Source organism: Eptesicus fuscus, chromosome 4 (assembly GCF_027574615.1).
Source record: "Eptesicus fuscus isolate TK198812 chromosome 4, DD_ASM_mEF_20220401, whole genome shotgun sequence".
In the NCBI taxonomy this organism is placed as follows: Eukaryota; Metazoa; Chordata; class Mammalia; order Chiroptera; family Vespertilionidae; genus Eptesicus; species Eptesicus fuscus.
In genome coordinates this window covers 2,733,740-2,756,266 of record NC_072476.1, presented here as the reverse complement: position 1 = coordinate 2,756,266, position 22,527 = coordinate 2,733,740, and the positions used below count along the sequence as shown (strand labels likewise).

At 46.9% G+C, this 22,527-nt stretch overlaps 1 protein-coding gene across 5 annotated transcripts in view; it reads right to left on the bottom strand.

Moving 5' to 3' along the window:
• METTL9 (methyltransferase like 9) overlaps positions 1–21,875 on the bottom strand; it is a 49,571-nt gene extending 27,696 nt beyond the window's left edge. For 2 of the 5 annotated variants that reach the window (XM_008152745.3, XM_008152746.3), the window contains exons 1-2: positions 17,259–17,644; positions 4,811–5,001 (exon numbers count right to left, since the gene is read on the bottom strand). In XM_008152745.3, coding sequence (XP_008150967.2) covers positions 4,811–5,001; positions 17,259–17,423 — 356 coding nt within the window. In that variant the 5' untranslated portion in view covers positions 17,424–17,644. Of the gene's footprint in view, positions 1–4,810; positions 5,002–11,482; positions 11,606–17,258; positions 17,649–21,795 lie in introns of those variants that run through there. The other 3 variants (XM_028127383.2, XM_054714418.1, XM_054714416.1) reach the window with 3 other exon arrangements.
• Positions 21,876–22,527: the final 652 nt, after the last annotated feature.

The following is a 22,527-nucleotide window of genomic DNA, read 5'->3' as shown; positions in this document are numbered from 1 at the left end:
CAGGACTGCTGGCTCCCAACTGCTCGCTTGCCTGCCTTCCTGATTGCCCCTAACCACTTCTGCCTGCCAGCCTGATCACCCCCTAACCACTCTGCTGCCAGCCTGATTGATGCCTAACTGCTCCCCTGCCAGCCAGTTTGCTCCCAACTTCCCTCCTCTGTCAGCCTGGTCACCCATAACTGTCCTCCCCTGCAGGGTTGATCGCCTCCAACTGCCCTCCCTTGCAGGCCTGGTCCCTCTCAACTGCCCTCCCTTTGCAGGCCTGGTGCCTCCCAACTGCCCTCCCCTGCTGGCCATCTTGTGGTGGCCAACTTGTGTTCACACAGGGGCAAGATCTTTGACCACATGGGGGCAGCCATATTGTGTGTTGGAGTGATGGTCAATCTGCATATTACTCTTTTATTAGATAGGATAAGAGGCCTGGTGCACAGGTGGGGGGCAGCTGGTTTGCCCTGAAGGGTGTCCTGGATCAAGGTGGGGGTTCCCTTGGGGCGTAGGGCGGCCTGAGTGAGGGGCCTGTGGTGGTTTGCAGGCCAGCCACGCCCCCTGGCGACCCAAACAGAGGCCCTGGTATCTGGAATTTATTTACCTTCTACAATTGAAACTTTGTAGCCTGGAGAGGAGCCAAGCCTCCTGCTCGCTCTGTGGCTGGCAGCCATTTCTGTTGGAATTTATTATCCTTCTATAATTGAAACTTTGTAGCCTTAAGCGTAAGCCTGGGCCGGCCAGGGTGTGCAGAAAGCTTTGCTTCTTCCATTGCCGGGGGCAACCCTAGCCTCCCGCTCTTTCCAGCTCCGTGGCTGCCGCCATTTCTGTTTGGATTTGTTTACCTTCTATAATTGAAACTTTGTAGCCTTGAGTGGAGGCCTAGGCCGGCAAGGGCAGGCAGAAAGCTTGGCTTCCTCCATTGCCTGGGAAACCCAAGCCTCCCTCCTGCTCTCTGTGGCTGTAGCCATCATGGTTGGGTTTATTTGCATACTCGCTCTGATGGGCTGGTGGGCGTGGCTTGTGGGTGTAGTGAAGTGATGGTTAATTTGCATATTACTCTTATGTTATGTAGGATAGATACCTTTTCTCATACTGTTGAGCATCTTTACCATCATTATCTGAACTCTTTATCAGATAAATTTCTTATCTCCATTTTCATTTATCTCTTCTGAAGAATTTTCTTGTTCTCTCATTTGGGGGTTGTTTTTATCTCCTCATTTTGGCTGCCTGTTTGGGTTTGTGACTATGTATTAGGCCAGTGATGGGCAACCTTTTGAGCTTGGTGTGTCAAACTTCACCAAAAAACTGAGCATAACTCGGGTAGTGTGTCACTTTGAAGAAAAAACATTATTTCACAAATGTTTCATCCTCAGGAGCAGCAAATGTTTCATCCTCGGCATGCGGCCGCATGTCATCAGAAATGGCTACGCGTGTCAGTGCTGACACGCGTGTCATAGGTTCGCCATCACTGTATTAGGCAGATCTGCTATGTCTCTCAATCTTTAGTGCTGGACAGTGTCAAACGTTGTTTCTAACTAATTAGATCAGACAAAGACTCAAATCCTCCAGAGATTGCCTCTGCCTGCAGACTGATTGGATTCAGTCTTGAGTAGCCCTCAGGCAATTGTCCACACATGTGGCAAGAGTTTTTCCAACAGGGTGGGACAATTGCTTCTGCCTGGAGGCTAATTATTATTCTCAATATCTTAATGGGCCTCAGAAACTCCACACCATGGGGCAAGGCATTTTCCAATAGGGTAGGTCAACTGTCTACCCCCCCCCCCGCCCCCCGAGACAAAACCGCCTGAATAGCCAATGTCTGCGCGAGAAAGATAACCTCCACAGCATGAGGGAATGGCTCAGCCCAGGAAACCAGGGTGGTCTGCCTTCTAATCCCAAAGCCCCCAACCTTGGCTTTTGCTCACATAGCTACAGTCCAGTCTGCCCTCCCTCTGCCAGAGCACAAAGTGAGTGTTTGCACACAGAATTTTGTGCTTTGGCCCTTTAAGAGGGTGCCTGCATTTCCAGCCACCTTTCCCTGGAAGATAGCAACCCTGCTACTTTTCACAGTCAGATGTTATGTGGGCACCTTTCTCAGTTCTGGAGCTCTCTGCTGGGGGGCCCAGCTTGGGGATTAGATCCTAGAGCTCTCAGTGGCAAACCCCCCACAGCTGAGGTACCTTTCCAAAACTTCAGCTGCTGCCTGTGGGAGCCTGCCCAGCCCTCTCGGCCTCCGCCCTTCCTACCCATCTCCATGTGGTCGCCACATGCCCACCTTGGTTATCAGGGTTCTCTCCAGCTAGTCTTCAGTTGATTATTCAGGATGTTTTCTTTCTTATTTGAGTTGTAATTCCAGTTTGGACCTGGGAGTATGTCTGTGTATCATCCACTTACTGTGCCACCATTTTTCTACACTTAATTTTATCTAAGACAAGTTGTTTTTAATTGTCAATTGTTCATATGTTCTAGTGGGAAAACAGGCTGCAAAAAGCAAACCTGAGAAAAGGAACGGACTTCCTGAAATAGCTACACAAAGTCTCACTCGGGAGCCTGTCAGAGCACAGAGGTTGCTGAGGTAGCGGCAGCAGGGCTGGGCTGCATGTGGCCAGTGTTAGTGCTGACTTGCAAAGGACCAACAGTCAATTGCAAAATAGTTCTTTGGCTTAAATGTTTCCAGTTATAAAACAACATGCTTCCCTGGCCAGGGATGCAGCAAACCTTAACAGAATAATCATAAAATTCTAGAGATAGAGGTCACCTGAGGTCAGAGCTCAGGAGGTCATCTCACTGGTCTACCTCTAAAAAAAGGCACCAGAGAGAGAAGCACTGCCCTACTTCCAAAGATCACCAACTGAGGCTCCACAAAAAATTAAAACTGTGAAAAAGAAATCAAAATTCATTGAGCCCAGTGTTTCTCAACCAAGACAAACTTTGCCCTCCAAGGGTCATTGGGAGAAGGGGGTAGACAAGACCAGAAAAGTCAGACTTCCTGCAATGTGTGGGACAGTCCCACACAATGAAGAATTATCCCCCTTAAAATGTCGAGACACTGACGCAGCTCAACCCACGTTTCCAGCAAATACTAGTACGTGTCATGGAGAGGGCTGGCTCTCTATTTTGCCTTTAATCGCCAAAGTTAGTGATGTCTATGTGATTTTTTTTTTTTTTGAAGTGTTGAATAAGCATCCTAGGTTCTCTGGTCACAATCGAAGTTCCTTCCAGACTCCAGAATCTGAAGAGGAGGTGAGCCTCCTTATAAGTATCTTCCTTATAAAATCAATGCCAACACAGCCACCAAGTCTCTCCTTACCTGGTCTTCCCCTTCCATCACAAAGGAAGGTTGATAAGCATCTCATCTTCTTAATTCAAGAAGGTGCCATAGCAATTGTTTCTGAGAGATCCACTCATGGTAACAATCTAGCACTATAATGGATGGAAGTACCAAGGGACTAAAAGTAAGCTTTCAGCTGAGAATAAGGACACAGGGCAAGAGTGGTTTTTGTTTTGAGTAGGGAGGGGATGAGGGTTAAAAAGAAGGCTAAGAGCTATAAATAAGGGAAGTCAAAAAGGATTTATTAACTGCACTCTCTCACTTTAACCAAACCGAGAAGTTCCACATGCAGGGAATTTTAAGCAGAGTCCCATAGGGTAGAGGGAGGGGGAAGCAGCTCAGAGTTTGAAATTACCCCAAATCACATGCAAAATGTTGAATGTAAGGACTATGAAAAGAGGATTCCTACCTTTTATAGCTTTCAAAGAGGTACAGGACCCCGAAAAGGTTAAAAATCATTGCTATAGTGACTTGTCTGCTTTTCAATGAAAAGATAAATGGAATAGAACAGAAATTCAATGCAGCCAATCTTAGAAACAAAATGTCAGACCACATTGTAGAAATTCAACTACCAATACAAAAATAACAACTGTTTGCTGAAGCAAACTTCAGCCAATTTCACATAAGCGATGAAGAAAACCAAGTAAGAAATCTTCAGAAATGACTCAAGGTGCCTAAAAACATATTTAAGGACCAGATGATAGACTGGGGATGCAGACATTCAGTAGAAGCTTGCTCCAACCTTCAGTGGGGAAAAACAACCATAAAAAACCAGTAGCTTTAAATGGTCCCACAGGCTTTTCTCCTTGGCGTTCTGGGTTCTTGGGCGTTGTGTTGTTTAAAAACGTGGCCAAGAGAGGGTAAAAAACATTCCTAAGCTTTTTCCATAAATTTCAATGAGAGAGCCACTCTAGGAATAGAGACTTCCATAGTAAGTTTACAGAAGTCTGCTGAGCCTAGACATTACCAAGAACAGATACAGACCTTCACTTGGAAGAAGCCATCACCCATGGGTTGGGGTAGATCAGATGCCCCCAGGAACTTGCTCCTGGCACATGTGCTTAAGGCCAAGATCTGACTCCTCAGCCCGTCTATGACAAGGGCTTGGGGTCAAGCATCGTGCTACACCCCTTCATCAGCAGCAGCATCACCCATTAGAAATGCAGACTCTCAGGCCCCACCCAAGACCTGCTGACTCCGGTTTTGCATTTGAACCAGATCCCAGGTGAGTCCTGCGCACCTCAGAGTTGGGAAGCACTGCTCTCGGTACTTCCCAGAGGAGAAACATGTACCAAGTCGAACCTCTCCGAAGATAATGAGGCTGTCTATCAGGTTGTGGTGAACTTGAAAAACAAGGCTGAGACACTGGACCTAGTGCCAAGGATTTTGACTCACTGCCGAGGTGGTCAACGTCCTAAACAAGATCTCCTCCCCTTTTCTTTTTCTTTTTTTAACACAAGGGTAAAGAAAAAACCTCCAAGATTCACTTACCCATTGATAGATGTTCTAGACATAAACAGACTAAAAACAGATGACACAAAGGAGTGATACAGTTGGATAAACAGCCAGCCCGATTTCTCAATGCTGTTGTTTAAGAAGATCTGTGTTCCTTGGTCGAGGTAACTCTGAACAAACACATCCTGGAGTGATTCGCATAATTTCTCTCTGTTGCACACGTACCACTGAAAAAAAAGGAAGAAGAAAATGAAAACACACAACTGTACCCTCTGGACTCTGAGGTCAGGGAAACTCTGCTGGCCTCTCCTGCCCTGGGACGCAGCACAGAAGCCATACCCAGCACTGTGGACCTGGTCCTCAGGTCAGAGAGCAGTCACATGAAGCAAGGCTTTAACTCATTTAACTCAAAACCACCAAACAAATCAGTGGCAGAATAAGCAGCAACATTTAACCCTCTAGAGACCAGATTATGCTGCCTTTTCTTCCTGTGGTCTATATACACACCATTAAAATATTGAGTGTGCTTTACCAGATCATAAGACATTCTCACAGACAGGGCAAAATGTGCTTGAGAAAGATTATGCAGTTACTCAAGGCCACACTGTGATCAATAAGAAGACAACATAATCACATGCTAAGAATCAGATTTCCAGGAACATACTTTTCAGAACAAAATTCAAGAATTTTAACTGTGTCTGAAACTTAATCTTCCATAATAAGTGTTTTCCATTTGCATTTAGAGTTAGTGAACCAGAGAAGGGGGAATAGACGGGCTCTGCCATTTTTTTTTTTAATTGATTTTGAGGGAGAGAAGGGAAAGTGAGAGGGAAGGAGAGAGAAACATCTATGTGAGAGCAAAACATTGATCGCCTGCTGCCTCCTACATGCCCCCTCCCGGGGATCGAGCCCCTGAGTGGGAATCCAAATTGGCAACCACAGGACGACAACCAACCAACACTGGCCAGGGCTGGGTCTGCCATTTTTGTATGAGCTCAGACAACTCACTTAATCTCTGAGCCTCTATTCATTCATCCGAAGACTAGAAATGTTACTAGTATCTGTCCTGGTACTGAGGGGACAGACAAAACCTCAGTCTAGGACTAGACACAAAGAGAATCCTGAATAATAGCAATGTGATTCCTCTAACAAGGCCTGATAAATAACAGTAAGCCCATTAAGTACAATGATACAACCCAATACTATTAATCCATTATGAGCTTAAAAAGATAATCCATTTTTCTCAATAAAGAGCCAAAAATAATGTATTTCCCCTGACAAATATGACTATTTACCAGCTGTAATGTTCCATAACTGCTTGCACAGTTGGTGGGCCAATTTCATAGTTATCCTAAACTCGCTAAATATCGAATGAACTCTTGGGTAGTTATAAATCCATACAAACAAGCAAATAGGCACAGAAGTTTCAAAGACTACCTAATCTTTTTACAAATCCTGTAACCTGAACTGGACAACCCAAATCTTTCCAATTGTTGACTGATTTGTGTTAATTTGCCATTTAAACAGTTATCAAGACTGCTTACCCTTGAAGATGAGTTTGTTTTTACTACTCTATATGACAAGCTCTGAAGCTACTTAAATTCACTCTTTTCCTTGGTCTAAAATGTTCACCCTTAATCACTAACTAGTTCTTAATATTCACTGTGCCTTAAGGGATGCCGAGTGCAGGTCATAAACTGTTTTCTCTTATTCTCATGGCCTCCTGGTGCACATTCTGAACTCTGTAACACTAACGCCACTCTGACATTGATTTACTTATTGTTCTCTGAAATGACTAATCAAGATGAAAGCCATCTCCTTGGTAATAGGAGACATTCTATTAATGTGGACAAGAAGTTATTCAGATGGAACTGTGGGGCTAAGATAACAATTCCTTGCATCCACTTATAAATGGAAACTAGAACAACAGACTCTGACTTCCGGAACTATAGCGAGAAGTAGCACCATTAACTGCAAATGCCAAAAGGAAAACTCGACTTTTTAAGAGCATTTCCCTCAATTCATCAACATTAGCACGTGTGGTTAAACCTTTCCTGCTACATGCATCTTTCAGAAAAGAAACTACTTCCTGAACAAAATGTGCTGCAGGAGTAAAGCTCTCTTTAAAGACAAGGGTTGAAGTGCATGTCCCTCCAGACCCTTTGCAGCACTTACACTTACCAACTGATGATCCACAAGATGTGATTCATCCATAAAAGACCATATATATAATTCAACCATAACAAGAAAGGAATACCAATTCATACAACACGGATGAACTTAACATAATAATCCGATCACAAAAGGCTACAAGTTATATGATTTCATTTACTGGAGTTATCAGAAATAGGCAAATCCCAAGACAGAAAGTAGATTGTATCACATGATCTCACTCATATGTGGAATCTAATGAGCAAAATAAACTCATGAACAAAATAGATCCAGAGACATAGAAGCATGAAACAGACTGTGGAATCTCAGAGGGCGGGCGGGGGTAGGAGTGTGGGGGAAAGGGATCAACCTAAGAACTTGTATGCATATATGCATAACCCATGGGCATACAATAGGCCTGGGGCGGGCTAGAACTAGTCAAAGGGGACAAATGTAATACTTTCAACAACAAAGATTAAGAAAAATAGATTGTGAGTGCCGAGGGCTGGGGGAGGGGCCGTGGGAGTGCCTGCTAATGGGCAGGGGGCTTCTTTTTGGAGCGATGGAAATGTTCTGACATTAGAGAGTGGTGATGGCTGCACAACACCGTGAATGTACAGCACTGAAGAGCACAGAACTGTATATTTTAAAAGGATGGACCTTATGGTATATGAAGTATATCTCAATAAAGCTGCTATTTAAAAAAATACACATATAGACATCTGGGTTTTTATTTCCAGAAATTAAAAGTATTTTGAAATTTGAAGTGCCCAAGCAAACTACTTTAAAAATGCAAATTTTTAATCCAAATCTGATCATGTCACTTCCCAGAAGTCTTCGGATAAAACCCAAAAAGCTCAATCTGGCTTAGGAAGCTCTACATGATTAGCCCATTCTGCCACAGCCTCCCCTCAGGACAGTCCCTATCACCCATTAACACCTGGGAGGCTCCTTGCCCTGCGGCCTCACAGGGCACCTGTTCTGTTCCCTACGCTTTTCACCACCCCTGCTCCCCTCCTCTTCACCTGGTTAATTCGATTCATGCCTAAACATTTCAACTACGGTTCCTTTGAACTTCTATGCTAGGTTGGGAACCCCATTCTAACACCCTCTCCTCAGTAACATCTATGACCGTTGAACTAAAAAAAAAAAAACTACATACTTGCATGTTCAGTGTCAACCATCCCAGGTAGACAGAAAGTTTCAAAAAATCAGGACAATGAATGACTTCAGTGCCTGGCACGGATACAGATGAATCATAAATGTCCATCACATGAACTACTGTTCAAAATCACAGGCAGTCCAACAGATAGAATGTGGACTTTCTAGAAAAATCCTAGAGGGAACCTAAGGACCAGCAGCTGTCACTGGGCTTCTGTCGACTCCTAAAGCTCCAAGGGTTTTGCACAGCCTTGCTTACATCCAGTTCTGCAAGGAGTGGCTGGATCCACCCGCCCACCACCAAACTGTGTCACCATGAGCAAGCAACGGACACTGGCTGAGCATCTACCTTGTACCAGCCCCAGCCAAGCACTTCACATTTCACTCTGCACCTCCTGGCTTCCGTGTGGGGCAGCTGGCTCCCGCGGGCTCCCGCTCCTGGTCAAGGTGCATGCTTTAGAAGGAGTTTCTTTCACAGAAGCTTCCCTTCACCTCCACCCAGTTTGTCTGCTTGAGACTCACGTTAAAGAAGAAAAGCAGGACTATTCCGCCCAATTAAACTGGACTGGATGAGCTTAGAGAAGAGGTAGTCTCCTCTACACAGCAACTAAGTCATTACAGGACAGGGCTTCTCAACTCAACACTCCTGGCATCTGGGCCGGATGACCCGTCACCAGGCCGTGCTGGGCACTGCAGGGTGTTTAGCACATCAGACGCCAGTAGCACCCCCTCGTTGTGACAGCCAAAATGTCCCAGGCATTGCCACAGGTCCCCGAGGAGGCAGAATCCCCACTGCTTACGATCCCTACATGGGCTTGCACAGAAAATGTCATCGTTCTGACTTTCCAGCAGCGTTTCCTAACTATCTAAGCTTAACAGTGGCCTCGGGAACTTACGGTCCGGAGGGGGAATCAGAAACCAAAAGAAACAAGTAATGGGATTATGATGGTGGCCAGGCTTAAATGAGTGGCCCCTTGCCCTTAAAGCGAGATGCTGACGAGAGAGAAATCATTGTGGGAGCCCCTGCGACCTTGGGCAGTCCCCCGTGGGCAGTCCCCCTGGAGTTCCGCCTGAGACAACCAGCTTCAATGAACAGCTGTAATGAGCTCGCAGCACGTGGCGGCCCGTCTGCAGATTCCTGTGCACTTTCAAGCCTGTGAGTCCTTTGAATGTGTGTTCCTCCAAGACCACAAAGACAAAGGTGCGCAGATAAGAACAAAGATTATGCCTGTAAATTTTCACACTGGAAGGAACGTGTGCCAGGCTGGACTCCCCATCTGGGGATACCCACAGTATCTGAAAAAGCCTCATCTTGGCATCTTCCTTTAAAGCTCATGCCAACTTTGTTCAATCTAAATAAATAAGTAAATCTTTTAAATAACAAACTCTAATCAACCCAGAGTTATGCTATGCGGTCATCTGCTGATGCCAAGTATAAAGTGGGGTTGGCTGTGATAACTAAACATAACATCTTCTAAAAATGACAGCAACTAGCAGTGTCCTCCCTACTTTCAACAAGACTTCAAAGACTCTAATAATTAGCCAAACAATGAACAGCCAGATCAGGTAGATGACATAGTTCTGGAGGTACTGATGGTAAAAATCAAAATAATAAAGTACTGCCTGCTGAATCACTCCTTCAAAGTGTAGAAACGCAATTTTCCTACAAAACTATTAGAGGCCCGGTGCACAAAATTCATGCACGGGGGGGGGGGGGGTTCCCTCAGCCGGGCCTGCACCCTCTCCAATCCGAGACCCCTTGGGGGATGTCTGACTGCCTCTCACAATCCAGGACCACTGGCTGCTATCAGCTCACCTGCCTGCCTGCCTGATCGCCCCTAACCACCTCTGCCTGCCTGCCTGATCACCCCTAACTGCTCCCCTACCGGCCTGATCACCCCTAACTGCTCCCCTGCTGGCCTGATCGCCCCTAACCACCCTGCCTTGCCCCGCACCCAGGACCCAGGATTCCCTCCTCCGGCCGGTCGCAGGCACCCGGGACCCAGGCTTCCCTCCCTCTGGCCGGCCGCAGGCACCTAGGACCCGGGCCGGCTTCGCACTGGCTGGCCGCAGCCACAGGGGACTGCGGGGCAGGCAGCTTGTCCCTCTCCCAGCAATAGGCACAGGAGCAGCCGCTGGCATCCAGGACTGTGGGGTGGGCAGCTCGTCCCTCCCCCGGGCCACAGGCACAGCTGCTGGCACCCAGGATCGCAGGGCAGGCGGCTTGTCCCTCTCCCGGGCCACAGCCTGGCTGGTCCCATTCCTCTCTCGCGAGCTCATTTGTGCCTGTCTGGTCCCCATTCCTCTCTCCCCAGTGTTGAGTGTCTGAGCAGTTCCGGCTTGAGGGTGTGAGGGCATGACAACCATTTGCATATTAGTTCTTTATTATATGAGGATATTTGCTTATCAGACTGAGGGATAGTTAAAAATTTTTCTGAAATTATTTTTTGGAGTTCAACTAGTCAAACATGAGCTATATGACATAATGGTCTTTTATTCCAAAATATAAAGGATTTGAGCACATAAGAAAGAAAATTACTTTTAAAAACCAACTTCCTGATGTTTGGTAATGTGGTATAATAAAAAATAAGTATTTGGTCTTTATCCCTGGTTCCAGGCAGAGCCCCTAAAACTCTTGAGTGCTAAGAGCAACTTCTTTTTTTTTTTTTTTTTCAGAGTTGTCATCATTATATATATATATTTAAGTATATTTTATTGATTTTTTACAGAGAGGAAGAGAGAGGGAGAGAGAGCCAGAAACATCAATGTGAGAGAAACATCGATCAGCTGCCTCCTGCACACCCCCCACCAGGGATGTGCCCGCAACCAAGGTACATGCCCTTGACTGGAATCAAACCCGGGACCCTTGAGTCCGCAGGCTGACGCTCTATCCACTGAGCCAAACCGGCTTTGGCTAAGAGCAACTTCTGTAAGCTAATGAGATAGAGTGTGGAACTTTCAGCCCAGCCCCCAACCTCCAGGAAGGGGCAGGGGCTAGAGACTGAGTTCAATCACTAAAGGCCAATGACATAAATCACACCTAATTATGAAACTTACACAAAAGTCCCAGCAACAGGGTTTGGGAATTTGTGCTGCTGAACGCACTGGTGAACTGGGAGGGTGGTGTGCAGGGAGAGGGGTGGCTCTGCCCTTCCCCCGCCCACCCCAGCCCTGCTGTCTCCTGTGTGGCTGTTCCTGAGTTGTACCCTTTTAATAAACCAGTAAACATAAGTGAAGTTTCTCCTTAAACTCCATGGGAGTCTTTCTAGCAAATTACCTAACCTGGGGACCCCAGAATTTGTAGTTGAGTGGACCATGACCGTGGGCAGCACCCGAGGCGAGGGCAATCGGTGAGCGGACGCGAGCTCCAGTCACTGATGTCAGAACAGGACTCACCTGCAGGACATCCAGTTGATGTCGGAGACCTGGAGAATTGGTCGGTGACAGAAAAAAAGGCACCACAGGTAAGAATTTTTTCCTGACATTAAACTTGATGAAAAGCATACAAACTGGATGAAGGCCAGCACTCAGAGCAGTTGTCCCACCCTTGTTTGATGAACTGCAAACACTGCAGCTGGTATTTCTGCACACCTCGGCATAACTTCCCATCCACACGGAGGGCCACAGAAGCCAGGCCATTTCCTATTGCGAAGGCAACCCGTTTCACAGGTTTCCTAGGCAGGGCATCATGAACAATGGAAAAAGCAGACAGACCGGGGCTCAAAACCCAAGTCCGCCGTCCTCGGAACTGTGCTCTTGAGCAAGTCTGTAAAGTAGGGGTGTGCCACCTACCTCCCAGAGTTGTCAGGAGGATTAGAGGGGATAACGCATGTAAAGGGCCTGGTACACAACAGAAGGCAGTAACTATAGATGTCCTTCCCTTTCCTGTCCAAGGTCCACAAAATCCGGTCGGTCAGAGGAGAACTGAAGTTCAAGGGGATGCCTAAAATCACACTGTCATTGGTCTGGGCATGTAGCCATTCTCAAAAGCAGTAAGTAACCAAAGACCTGAGGTATTCAAAGCCACTAAAATCCATCAGGAAGGCTCCACTGATGGGGTCCTTGAACACAAAATCTTTTCTACTACAAGGATAGCCAGATCAAGTCCAATGACATTGACTTGACAGTTAAGGACTCAAAAATCATATTCTACATTTTTGCAAGGCAAACCAATGCACACATCTCATCATTGACACCTTCGTGCATCTAAACACAGCACAGGCAGCCCCCGGCCGGTGTGGCTCAGTTGGCTGGGCACTGTCCTGTGCACCAAGAGGTCACTGGTTCGATTCCCCATCAAAGTACATGCCCAGGTTTCGAGTTCAGTGCCCTGGCGGGGTGTGTACAGGGGACAACTGATAGGCGTTTTTTTTTCACAATGATGTTTCTCTCTCTCTCCCTTCCTCTCTCTGTAAAATCAATAAAACCATAATAAAATAAACAAACACAGCACAGGCATAAAGAGTCAAACATTCATTATTTTTCTACTAATGGTACAAACCGACCCAAGGCCCCCACACATTCATGCAGGGGAACAATTCACACCGATTAGATTAAGTTGCTTCAGCTTTGCTTTCATAAATAATTGTCAATTATTCCTTTCAGATAGTCAGTGTTAGCATTTTATAATCCTCAGATGTGAACAAAGCTTCAGAGGGTCTAAAGAACAGTCTTTTGCTAGAAGCTGCCATCCTTGTTTAACTCACCACCTTCAGCCGGTGTTTTAGGGCAGTGTCTTCACCAGTGATGGGCAGCCTTTTGAGCTTGGTGTGTCAAACTTCGCCAAAAAACTGAGCATAACTCGGGTAGTGTGTCACTTTGAGGAAAAAACATTATTTCGCAAATGTTTCATCCTCAGGAGCAGCAAATGTTTCATCCTCGGCATGCGGCCGCGTGTCATCAGAAATGGCTACGTGTGTCAGTGCTGACACGTGTGTCATAGGTTCGCCATCACTGGCTACACAGAGCTGGCTTTGAAGGTCTCAGGACATTTTATATGCCCTTTGTGGCCCCTGGCATATCCAGCAGGAGAGAGATCCATGCTCCAGGAAACCGGAGCAAACGCTTGTTTAGGGTTTCAGCACAGGTTACGGGGAAGGAAATGACCCCTTTTCAAAGTCTCTTTGGTGTCCAGCTGCACAGGCCTCCCGGCCCTCGAAGGCAGCACCGAGGACAGGGGTCCGCCAGCGGCTGTCTGGCTAGCTGGCTGCCTGCCCTGAGCACTAACTTGTGCCTGACTTCAGTCCACCCCCACAGGTGAACGGAGAGCTAGGTTTCCGAATCTGTCCCCTAGCACAACCTCTGACCTCTGGCTGTAATATCCAAGTATTTTTCCATTTAGGAAAAACCCCCAAATCATATCAATTCTATCTTGAATCCATCATCACTTGCATAGCACAGTTCTGAGCTTATATTATGTGAAAACAAAGTCAAACATACACATACTTGCAATTTTAGGTTACACCTTAATAATTGCAGATATTGAATGTTGTCTGTGCTTGTAAAAAACCATACAGCATGTCATCTGGAGAAATTCTCTTGGCTTTGGCTCTGGGGAGTTCTATAGTAATTCTCTTTTCACTCCATCAATTAAGAAGCTATTGAGCCCTAGCTGGTTTGGCTCCATGGATAGAGCATCAGCCTGCAGACTAAGGGTCCCAGGTTGGATTCTGGTCAAGGGCACGTGCCTAGGTTGCGGGCTTGATCCCCTGTGGGTGGGCATGCAGAAGGCAGCCAATCAATAATTCTTTCTCATCACTGACGTTTCTATCTCTCTCCCTCTCCCTTCTTCTCTGCAATATATATATGCTATTGAATGACTGTTATTTCCAGGAACCTAGTTGGTGGGGCATAAGGGTCCTTTCAAGTTTCAACAGGTCTATAATATTTTCATTAACTTAAAGTACTAGATGCAATACATAGAAAAGACTAGATCCAAAGTTTCTGTTGTCATTTGCTTTTAAAGTCCCAAGTCTGCCAATACAGAAAAGTGATATAACTAGTTTTTCCCCAATAAGTCAATCTATCTGCCTTGCAACCTGTAATTAAGAATGTTCTGATTAAGGAAGCTGAAATTTTTCTCTGGGAAAACTCTTTTTTCGGTAAAGGACCAAATAGTACATATTTTAGGCTTGCAGGTCACAAAGCAGCAATTACTACCCTGCTGTTGCAGACGGCAAGCACTCACAGACAACAGGTAAATAAATGTAGTTGCTCTGTTCCAACAAAACCTTATTTGTGGACACTGAAATTTGAATTTCATATAAAAAATTTTCATGTTACAAAATATTGTCTTTTTTGCAACCACTAAAAAATATAATTTGCTTCACACAAAAATAAGTGAGCCTAGTTTGGCCCACAAACCATAGCCTTGCTCTAAGGTAAGTCAGTCCTTGCTTCTCGCTTGCCCAAAGCGAAACATGATCTGAGTTTTGAAGCAAGCACACCAAACCAAGTTACTAAAATGGCGCTGCTACTGTAGTTTCAGAGCTGCTGTGGCTCAAAGGAGCCTGGCATCTCTAGCTCTAATAATATAGCAACAGCTAATGACTAAACATTGCCCAAGTGGAAGAGGATTCTTTTACCCATAGAATCCTCCATCATAATTTCTTAATAAAAGTAACCATAAGGAAAACGGTCTAAGTATGGTCCAATCAAATCCATAACCCTACTTTCCTGCAACTCCAAAAGAATCAGAGGTGACTGGCTATGGAACCCACACACACAAAGGAACACCGGAAGACCTGGTGTTAAACCATTAATTTGAAGGGGGTAAAAAACACTAGAGTTGAGTTACTTCACAAGCAACACAGTTTATAAAGTAAATCCAAGATCCCAGAATATGGGGGGGGGGGGGGGTTGGGAGGCGGGGAGTAAGTTTACAGTTGTTTATGTGGTTTCTATACCTATGTTTCTTGTGCTCATTTTAACCTTATTCATGGACATCTTCATAATGTAGCTGTATCATTTCAAAATAATGTCAAGACTGATTATTCTAAGGAAAAGAGCTAATCTCCCCCTAAATATACAGAAGGCACCAAATCAAGTCTTCACCTTGGAGAAATTAGCTGCCAAACTGTTAGTGGAACTGGTTAAAACAAACACACACACATGCACACAAACACACATGCACACTCATACACACAAAAAAACACATGCACACATGAGCATCTGCGAAGCATAACGAAGTAAATGAAGTATCTGAAACCAATATTCGTTTTCCTTAGAACCTGACACATTAGACAGCATGGAGGGACCTGGGGAATAGTACGCTGAGTGAAATAAGCCAGTCAGAGAAAGACAAATATCACATGATCTCACCTACATGTGGAATCTAATGAACAACATAAACTGATAAACAGAGTAAGTCCAGAGATATGGACACATGGAACAGACTGACAGATCTCAGAGGGGAGGGGCGTGGAGGTGGGGGGCAGAAAGAAATTAACCAAAAAACTTGTATGTATACCCCGTGGACACAGATGATAATGCAGTGGAGGACTGTGGTGGGGCCAGGGCCGGGTCGAGGGGGGCAAAAGGGAAAAAATGGAGAACATCTGTAATATTGTCAACAATAAAAATTTTTAAAGGTACACCACTAAAAAGGCTCTATTCTGAGGCTGTATCTTCGGCTATAATTGTACCCAGATTCCATAAAAATCAAAGAACTGAAACAGTTTTTCACTTTTTACATTCCATCCAATTTTATGAGCATTGAAGGCATCAAGCACGGTGCAGGAGCGGTCACAGGCCACGTGTTAGAACAAACACCTGCAGCTAAGGAACTCACTCACCCATGAGTGCATGGCATCGGAAATGAGCTGCCTTTGTACCCTATCCAGAGCAGCATTTCAACCAGCTGCTGAAAACGGCATTTCCAATTCATCATTTTACACCATTACCTGTGTTCCAGATGAGATGTGACATTTTGGTAAGTTTACATTATCACTACAGTACACCAGAGTTATCGAAAAATGACTAGCTATGTGACTGTAAAGCCACATTCTTTGCTTAATTCACAGCAAAGAATGTGGCTTTACAACTTAAGATCACCTAATAGCTTCATGTTCACTCCTAACAATATCATAGGAGTTATTTCACCTAACAAATGGCAATCGCTGTGGGATTACCCCCCCCCAAAAAAAATATGGAAATATATTATTTCTTTTAAAAGTAGAAAAAGAACCACTATAACTATTTGCTAATTAAGAACTAAATGCTGTTTTTCTAAATGAATTGTTTTACCTCCTTAGATAAATAACTCTTTACTTTCGTTAAAATGCATGAAATCGACCTGAGTGTAAACTCGCTGAACACCCGGCATAATAAGGAAAACAACAGAAGAAAATGAGAAGTCTATGAAAATGATGTGACACAAAATGGGGAATGATAGTTTCTGCTTTCCGGAATGGCAAACTGTACTATAAATGCTAGCTATACAAGCCAACATCTGGCAGAGTTCAATGAATGCAAACGGAACGACATTCCGGTCACAGGAAACAGCTCACCCCTAACCCTGCAGCGGACCTGCACGGGCTCCGCGGCCGGCCCCACTGCGTCCCACTCTTAGGTTCGCTCCGGCCGGGTCTGGTTTAGCTCCCTCCGTCCTCACGTCTTTCCGGTCAGACGCCCACAGCAAAGTTTGGAGGACACGTCGCTTAGGTGGAGGGGGGCTGGGTGGGGTGGGAGCGAGGGCCGGGCAAACCCATTTTTAGTGCTTCAGGCCAATGTCACCCGGATAAGCCATCCCGGAGAGGTGAGCGGCTGGGACACACGGTTACGTTTCTTTACGGCCCTTTGTATGCTGAGGTTCAGCCAGACAAAAAGAGGGGCGCCGGGCGGGGTACGGCGTGTAGCGGGCTTGGCCGCAGTCGCCACCTCAGCCCGGGCCAGGCGGGGGCCCTCGCCGGGCGCCGAGGTGGCCGAGCGTCCGCAGCCACCGCCGGGCGCGGGAACAATGCGGGGCCGGGGAGGGTCGGGGCGCCCGCGCTCGGGCCCTCGGCGGGGAGACGGAGGCCTCCGCAGCCGGGCAGGTAACAAAAGGCGTCGCGGGGCCGCGGCCGAGGGCCCGGCGGGGAAACTTTCCGAGGCGCCGAGGCCGCCGCCCCGTACAATGGCCGCGGCGCGCGCGAAGGCCGGGCCGCCACGCCCCCGCCCCGCCGGCCGGCCGTACCTGGTGGTCCTCCTTCCTGCCGCCCGCGGGCGCCGCCGGCCCGCCCGGGCCGCTCGTCATGTTCCCGTACAGCGAGCGGGTGAGCGGGCCCCGCAGCGTCCACATCCTCCGCGCCAGCCACACGGCCGCCAGGCTCAGGAGCAGCCAGCCCGCCAGCAGTCTCATCGGGGGCCGCGCGCTCGCTCCGATCACCGCCGGCGCCGCGGCGAGGAGCAGGACGCGCCGCCGCCTCCGGCCGCCGCCGCCGCCCGGGCTCGAGCCATCGAGCCCAACTCGCCCATCCAGCCCCCGCAGGGCCGAGGCGGGGTGGGAGGGGCGGGCCGCGCGCAGCCTTCCCGCCGCCCCTGCCTTTCCGCCGCGGAACGCCACCGCCGCCGGCACGCGTTCCCAGTCGGAGCGCGAACGAGTAGGCGCGCTCCTTCCGCCCAATCAGCGGGCCAGGCGGCCGGGAGGCGGGACCGGGGGCGCGCATCGCCCGGAGCGCGCCCTCCCGCGTCTGGGCCGGTGCTCCTCGGAATGGCGGGGGTGGTTTAATTCCTTAGGGTAGGTGCGATCCCTTCCGAAGGCGGTAGCTGAAGCCTCCAGCCCTTCCAAGGTGGTGGCCGCAGGACTCCTGGTCTTCCCTCGCCTTAGTGGCTGTCTCTGGGCCAGAATTTTACCTGGGTGTGCAGATGGGCCGGAACGAAGCAGGAGTCTCAGCTCCCCCGACACTCAGACCAAGGCCTTGGGCACGGACACTGCCAGGTCTTCGCTGTTGCTGGCTCAGCTGCGTGGCTTCCTATTTGCATTCAGAACCGACAACGAGCTAGACCCGCAACCAAAGGCGTCCACCCTTTGCCGGGGCTGCCCAATCATCAGACAGGAATTTGGGGAGAAAGGATACCACCTCGCCTGGTCCCCCAAGCCAGGCTAGTTGCAACTGGTTTCCAAGAGGCATCAATGAAAGCTCTGCCTTTGTTGGAAGCTGCTGCAGCTGAGGCAACCTGCAAGCCATGTTTCGGTGTATTGATAACAATTTACAATAGCTAGGATTTGGAAACAGCCTAAATGCCCATCAGCAGGTACGTGGGTTAGAAAACTGTGGTACAGCTACATAATGGAATACTACGCTGCTGTAAAAAGGAAGGAACTCCTACCATTTGCAACAGCATGGATGGACCTGGAGAGCATTATGCTAAGCAAAATAAGCCCATCGAGAAAGATAAGTTATCACATGATCTCACTCATTTGTGGAATATAATGAACAACATAAACTGATGAACAAAAATAGAAGCCAGAGGGAAAAAACTATCCTACATAATAAAGAGGTAATATGCAAATTGGCCATCACTCCAACACACAAGATGGCTGCCCCCATGTGGTCAAAGATGGCCACCACAAGATGGCCGGCAGGGGAGGGCAGTTGAGGGCTATCAGGCCAGCAAGGGGGGGGGGGGCCAGTTGGGAGGGACCAGGCCAGCAGGGGAGGGAAGTTAGAGGTGACCAGTTGGAGGGGACCCAGGCCTGCAGGGAAGGGCAGTTGGGGGGACCAGGCCTGCAGGGGAGGGCAGTTGGGAGGGAACCAGGCCTGCAGGGGAGGGCAGTTGGGGGGGATCAGGCTGGCAGGGGAGGGCAATTAGGGGTGACCTGGCCGGCAGGGGAGGGCAGTTGGGGTTAACCAGGCCTGCAGGGGAGGGCAGTTAGGGGCAATAGGGCCAGCAGGGGAGCAGTTAGGCATCGATCAGGCTGGCAGGGGAGTGGTTAGGGGGTGATCAGGCTGGCAGGGGAGGGCAGTTAGGGGCAACCAGGCTGGCAAGAGAGGGCAGTTAGGGGTGACCGGGCCAGCAGGGGAGGGCAATTGGGAGCGACCAGACCTGCAGGGGAGGACAGTTAGGGGCGACCAGGCCAGCAGGAGAGGGCAGTTAGGGGTGACCAGGATGGCCGGGGAGGGCAGATAGGGGCAATAGGGCCAGCAGGGGAGCAGTTAGGCATTGATCAGGCTGGCAGGGGAGTGGTTAGGGGATGATCAGGCTGGCAGGCAGAAGCAGTTAGGGGCAGGCAGGCAGGCAGGCAAGGAGGTGGGAGCCAGCAGTCCTGGATTGTGAGAGGGATATCTGACTGCCTGCTTAGGCCGGATCCCTCAAGGGGTCCCAGATTGGAGAGGGTACAGGCTGGGCTGAGGAACACACACACATAAATTTCATGTACCGGGCCTCTAGTTTTAGTATATAATAGGAGTAATCCTGTTATTTGCAGGTTTTTAATATTTCCTACAACTTTTATGATATTACTAGTATACTATGTTAGTACAGTTTTGGTAATATTATATTTAAAATCTTTTCTTGAAATATTAATGTTTATTCCATGTAACATTATTATATTTAAAATCATTTTTCTTGAAATATGTCTATTGCATGTAAATGGCTAATTATTTGTATCTACAATCTGGTAATAGATTTATTTTGTATATTGTAAAAAAAGAAAGAAAGAAAAAAAAAGCCATTGGAGGGCTAAAATACAGGGAGGGGGGAAGAAATATAAAAACAAAATAAATGAACAAACAAAACAGAAACAAACTCATAGATACAGAGAATAAATTGTTGGTAGCCAGATGAAAGAGGGATGGGGAGCTGGGGGAAAACGGTGAAAGGATTAAGTCAAATTAGCAGTTACAAAATAGGGATTTAAAGTACAGCATAGGGAATATAGTCAGTAATATTGTAATAACATTGTTACAATATTGAATTATCAGGGGATCACTTTATAAGTTATATAGATGTCTATGCTATATATCTAAAACTAATATAATATTGAATGTCAACTAATTGAAAAAATGTCATTTTAATTTTAAAAAGTCAAACATGTTAATGTAAAAAAAAAAACACAAACACTGAAAGGTACACTTTAAAATGTATGGGAATAGACTGTGAATTGTATCTCAATAAAAGGAGAAATGCAGTAATAGAAAAAATTTTTAAAAGAATGAAAACCCCAAATGAGAGTCCGGGGCTGCAACCAACAGAAGGAAGATGGCACAACACTCTTACAGAGCACTAAGCTCTGGGAGCAGCATTACCCGGATGTTTCTTTGGCCATTTATATCTCCTGGAGACCTAGCAACGTTTCAAAACTGAAGGATTACGAAGGGTTACGCTGTGTTCCTGTGTCTGAAGTTCCTGCTGCAACTGTGTTCAAGCAAGCTGCAACTAAGGGGCAGGGCCGTTCATGCAGTCCCTCACTATAACACATTCCTGGATTTGTTTAGAAAATGCTTTTAATTTAACCTCATTGGAAATAATGTACATGCATTTTATCCTAGTTCAAAAGAAATCAGCCTTTCTGTTAACTCCAATGTTGCACTTCAAAGGCTGTTACTTATGAAACAAAGTTGTTCTTTACCCACAAACACTTTTGTTCGCGTCTCAGAATCTCGGGTTGGCACCTTTCGCTAACGGGCATCTTGTTGCCGAAGGTCCCGGGTGGGGCCGGAGGGGAAGGTGCTTTGGGTTCTCTTTCCCCTGCACCCCCTGAGTGCTTCCTGCCACGCCCCAAAGACCTGCCTCTTACTAAATCTGGCTCAGACCTCTCATGGTCCTGGCCCAAGTCATCGAAGAGGAACTACAGTGGCCCTAGCCAGTTTGGCTCAGTGGATAGAGCAGTGGTCAGCAAACTGCGGCTCGCGAGCCACATGCGGGTCTTTGGCCCCTTGAGTTTTTAGCAAAGGCCAGCTTAGGAGTACCCTAATTAAGTTAATAACAATGTACCTACCTATATAGTTTAAGCTTACAAAATTTGGCTCTCAAAAGAAATTTCAATCTTTGTACTGTTGATATTTGGCTCTGTTGACTAATGAGTTTGCCGACCACTGGGATAAAGCATTGGCCTGCGGACTGAAGGGTCCCAGGTTCGATTCTGGTCAAGGGCACATGCCCAGGTTGCAGGCTCCATCCCCAGAAGGGGGCATGCAGGAGGCAGCTGATCTATGATTCTCATCATTGATGTTTAAATCTTTCCCTCTCTCTTTGAAATAAAAAAAATGTTAAAAAGGAACTATAGTAAGAAGTCCAAATAACTCAGTTTATTTACCATGTCATCTCTCCCTCCTGTCTCTTGGGATCAGTGTCAGATAAAGCAACTTTGTGCCCCAAACAAAACAAAAACCTTTAAAGGAGGTGGGTTGCGGGGAGGGCCAAAATTGCAAGAGTATATAAAATGACATATTTCATTTCTGAAAACAAAGGAGACAAATAGGTATGTCCCCCAACTATAAGCCTGATGAACTGCAGCTTAGAGACTGAGACGTGTCACATCAACAAGAAGCAACCAGATGGCTGCTGTCGTCTGAAGGATTGGACATCAGCTGACTGCCACAGCCTAGTATCTCAAAAGGAGCAGGTTTTCACTTTATACCTGAGCAGCGGGCCTGGAGAATTAACCGCTCACCCATTATAATACTCTGTAATAATCACAAACTACTCAAACACACGTATTTACACTTAGCGAGCCCAAGAAGAAACCAAAGCACAGTGTGATCAAATGAGCAAATTCAATAGCAGACCTTTTCATAGCGCTTGATATCCCAGCCCGTGGTCTTTCGCTCCATCTGAGAAGTCTCGCTGGCTCTCTTCAGAGAGCCTCCTGGATTACAAATGAAGAGGAAGGAGACAGCAAAGTAAACGTGCTAAGCAGAAGTTGTGATTGCCCTCCGGAACCGCCCCCTTCCTTCATCTACTAGAACTAGAACGCCACTACTGCATAGTAAAAACTTAATTATCCAGCACGGAGAGGGGAGGAGGCACATACAACACACAAAAACATGTGAGCCAATATCCTTTCTCATGTGGCTTTGGCATGCAGGCAGTGATATTCAAAAGACTAAATGACGCCCTCTGTGCTGAGCTCTGCCTAGCTTGAGTCACAGCACTGCACAGGCCCAAAATCTTGACTGGATCACTTTTCCATCTAGAGTTCTAGGCAAGGGAGATTTTGTTGTAATTGTTCCTATCAGCTACAAATTATGGCATTTTCATGTTTTCTTTTCAAATACAAAGTAGAGTGTAAAGAGAACCCCTAGGGAGAGAGACTTGGACCTCTAGAGACCAAAAAAAAAAAAAACATGCCAGGTACTGTTGGTCATTGTCCTCTCCCTGAGCATTAACAATCTAAAAAGAACTCGTGTAATCATGTTTTCGTTGACTTAAGTTTTTATGCTTCTTAACAATGTTGTGGAGTACCAGAGAAAGGAGCAAGTTTTCCTCAGTATATTCAATAGATGTGTCCAATGGTTATT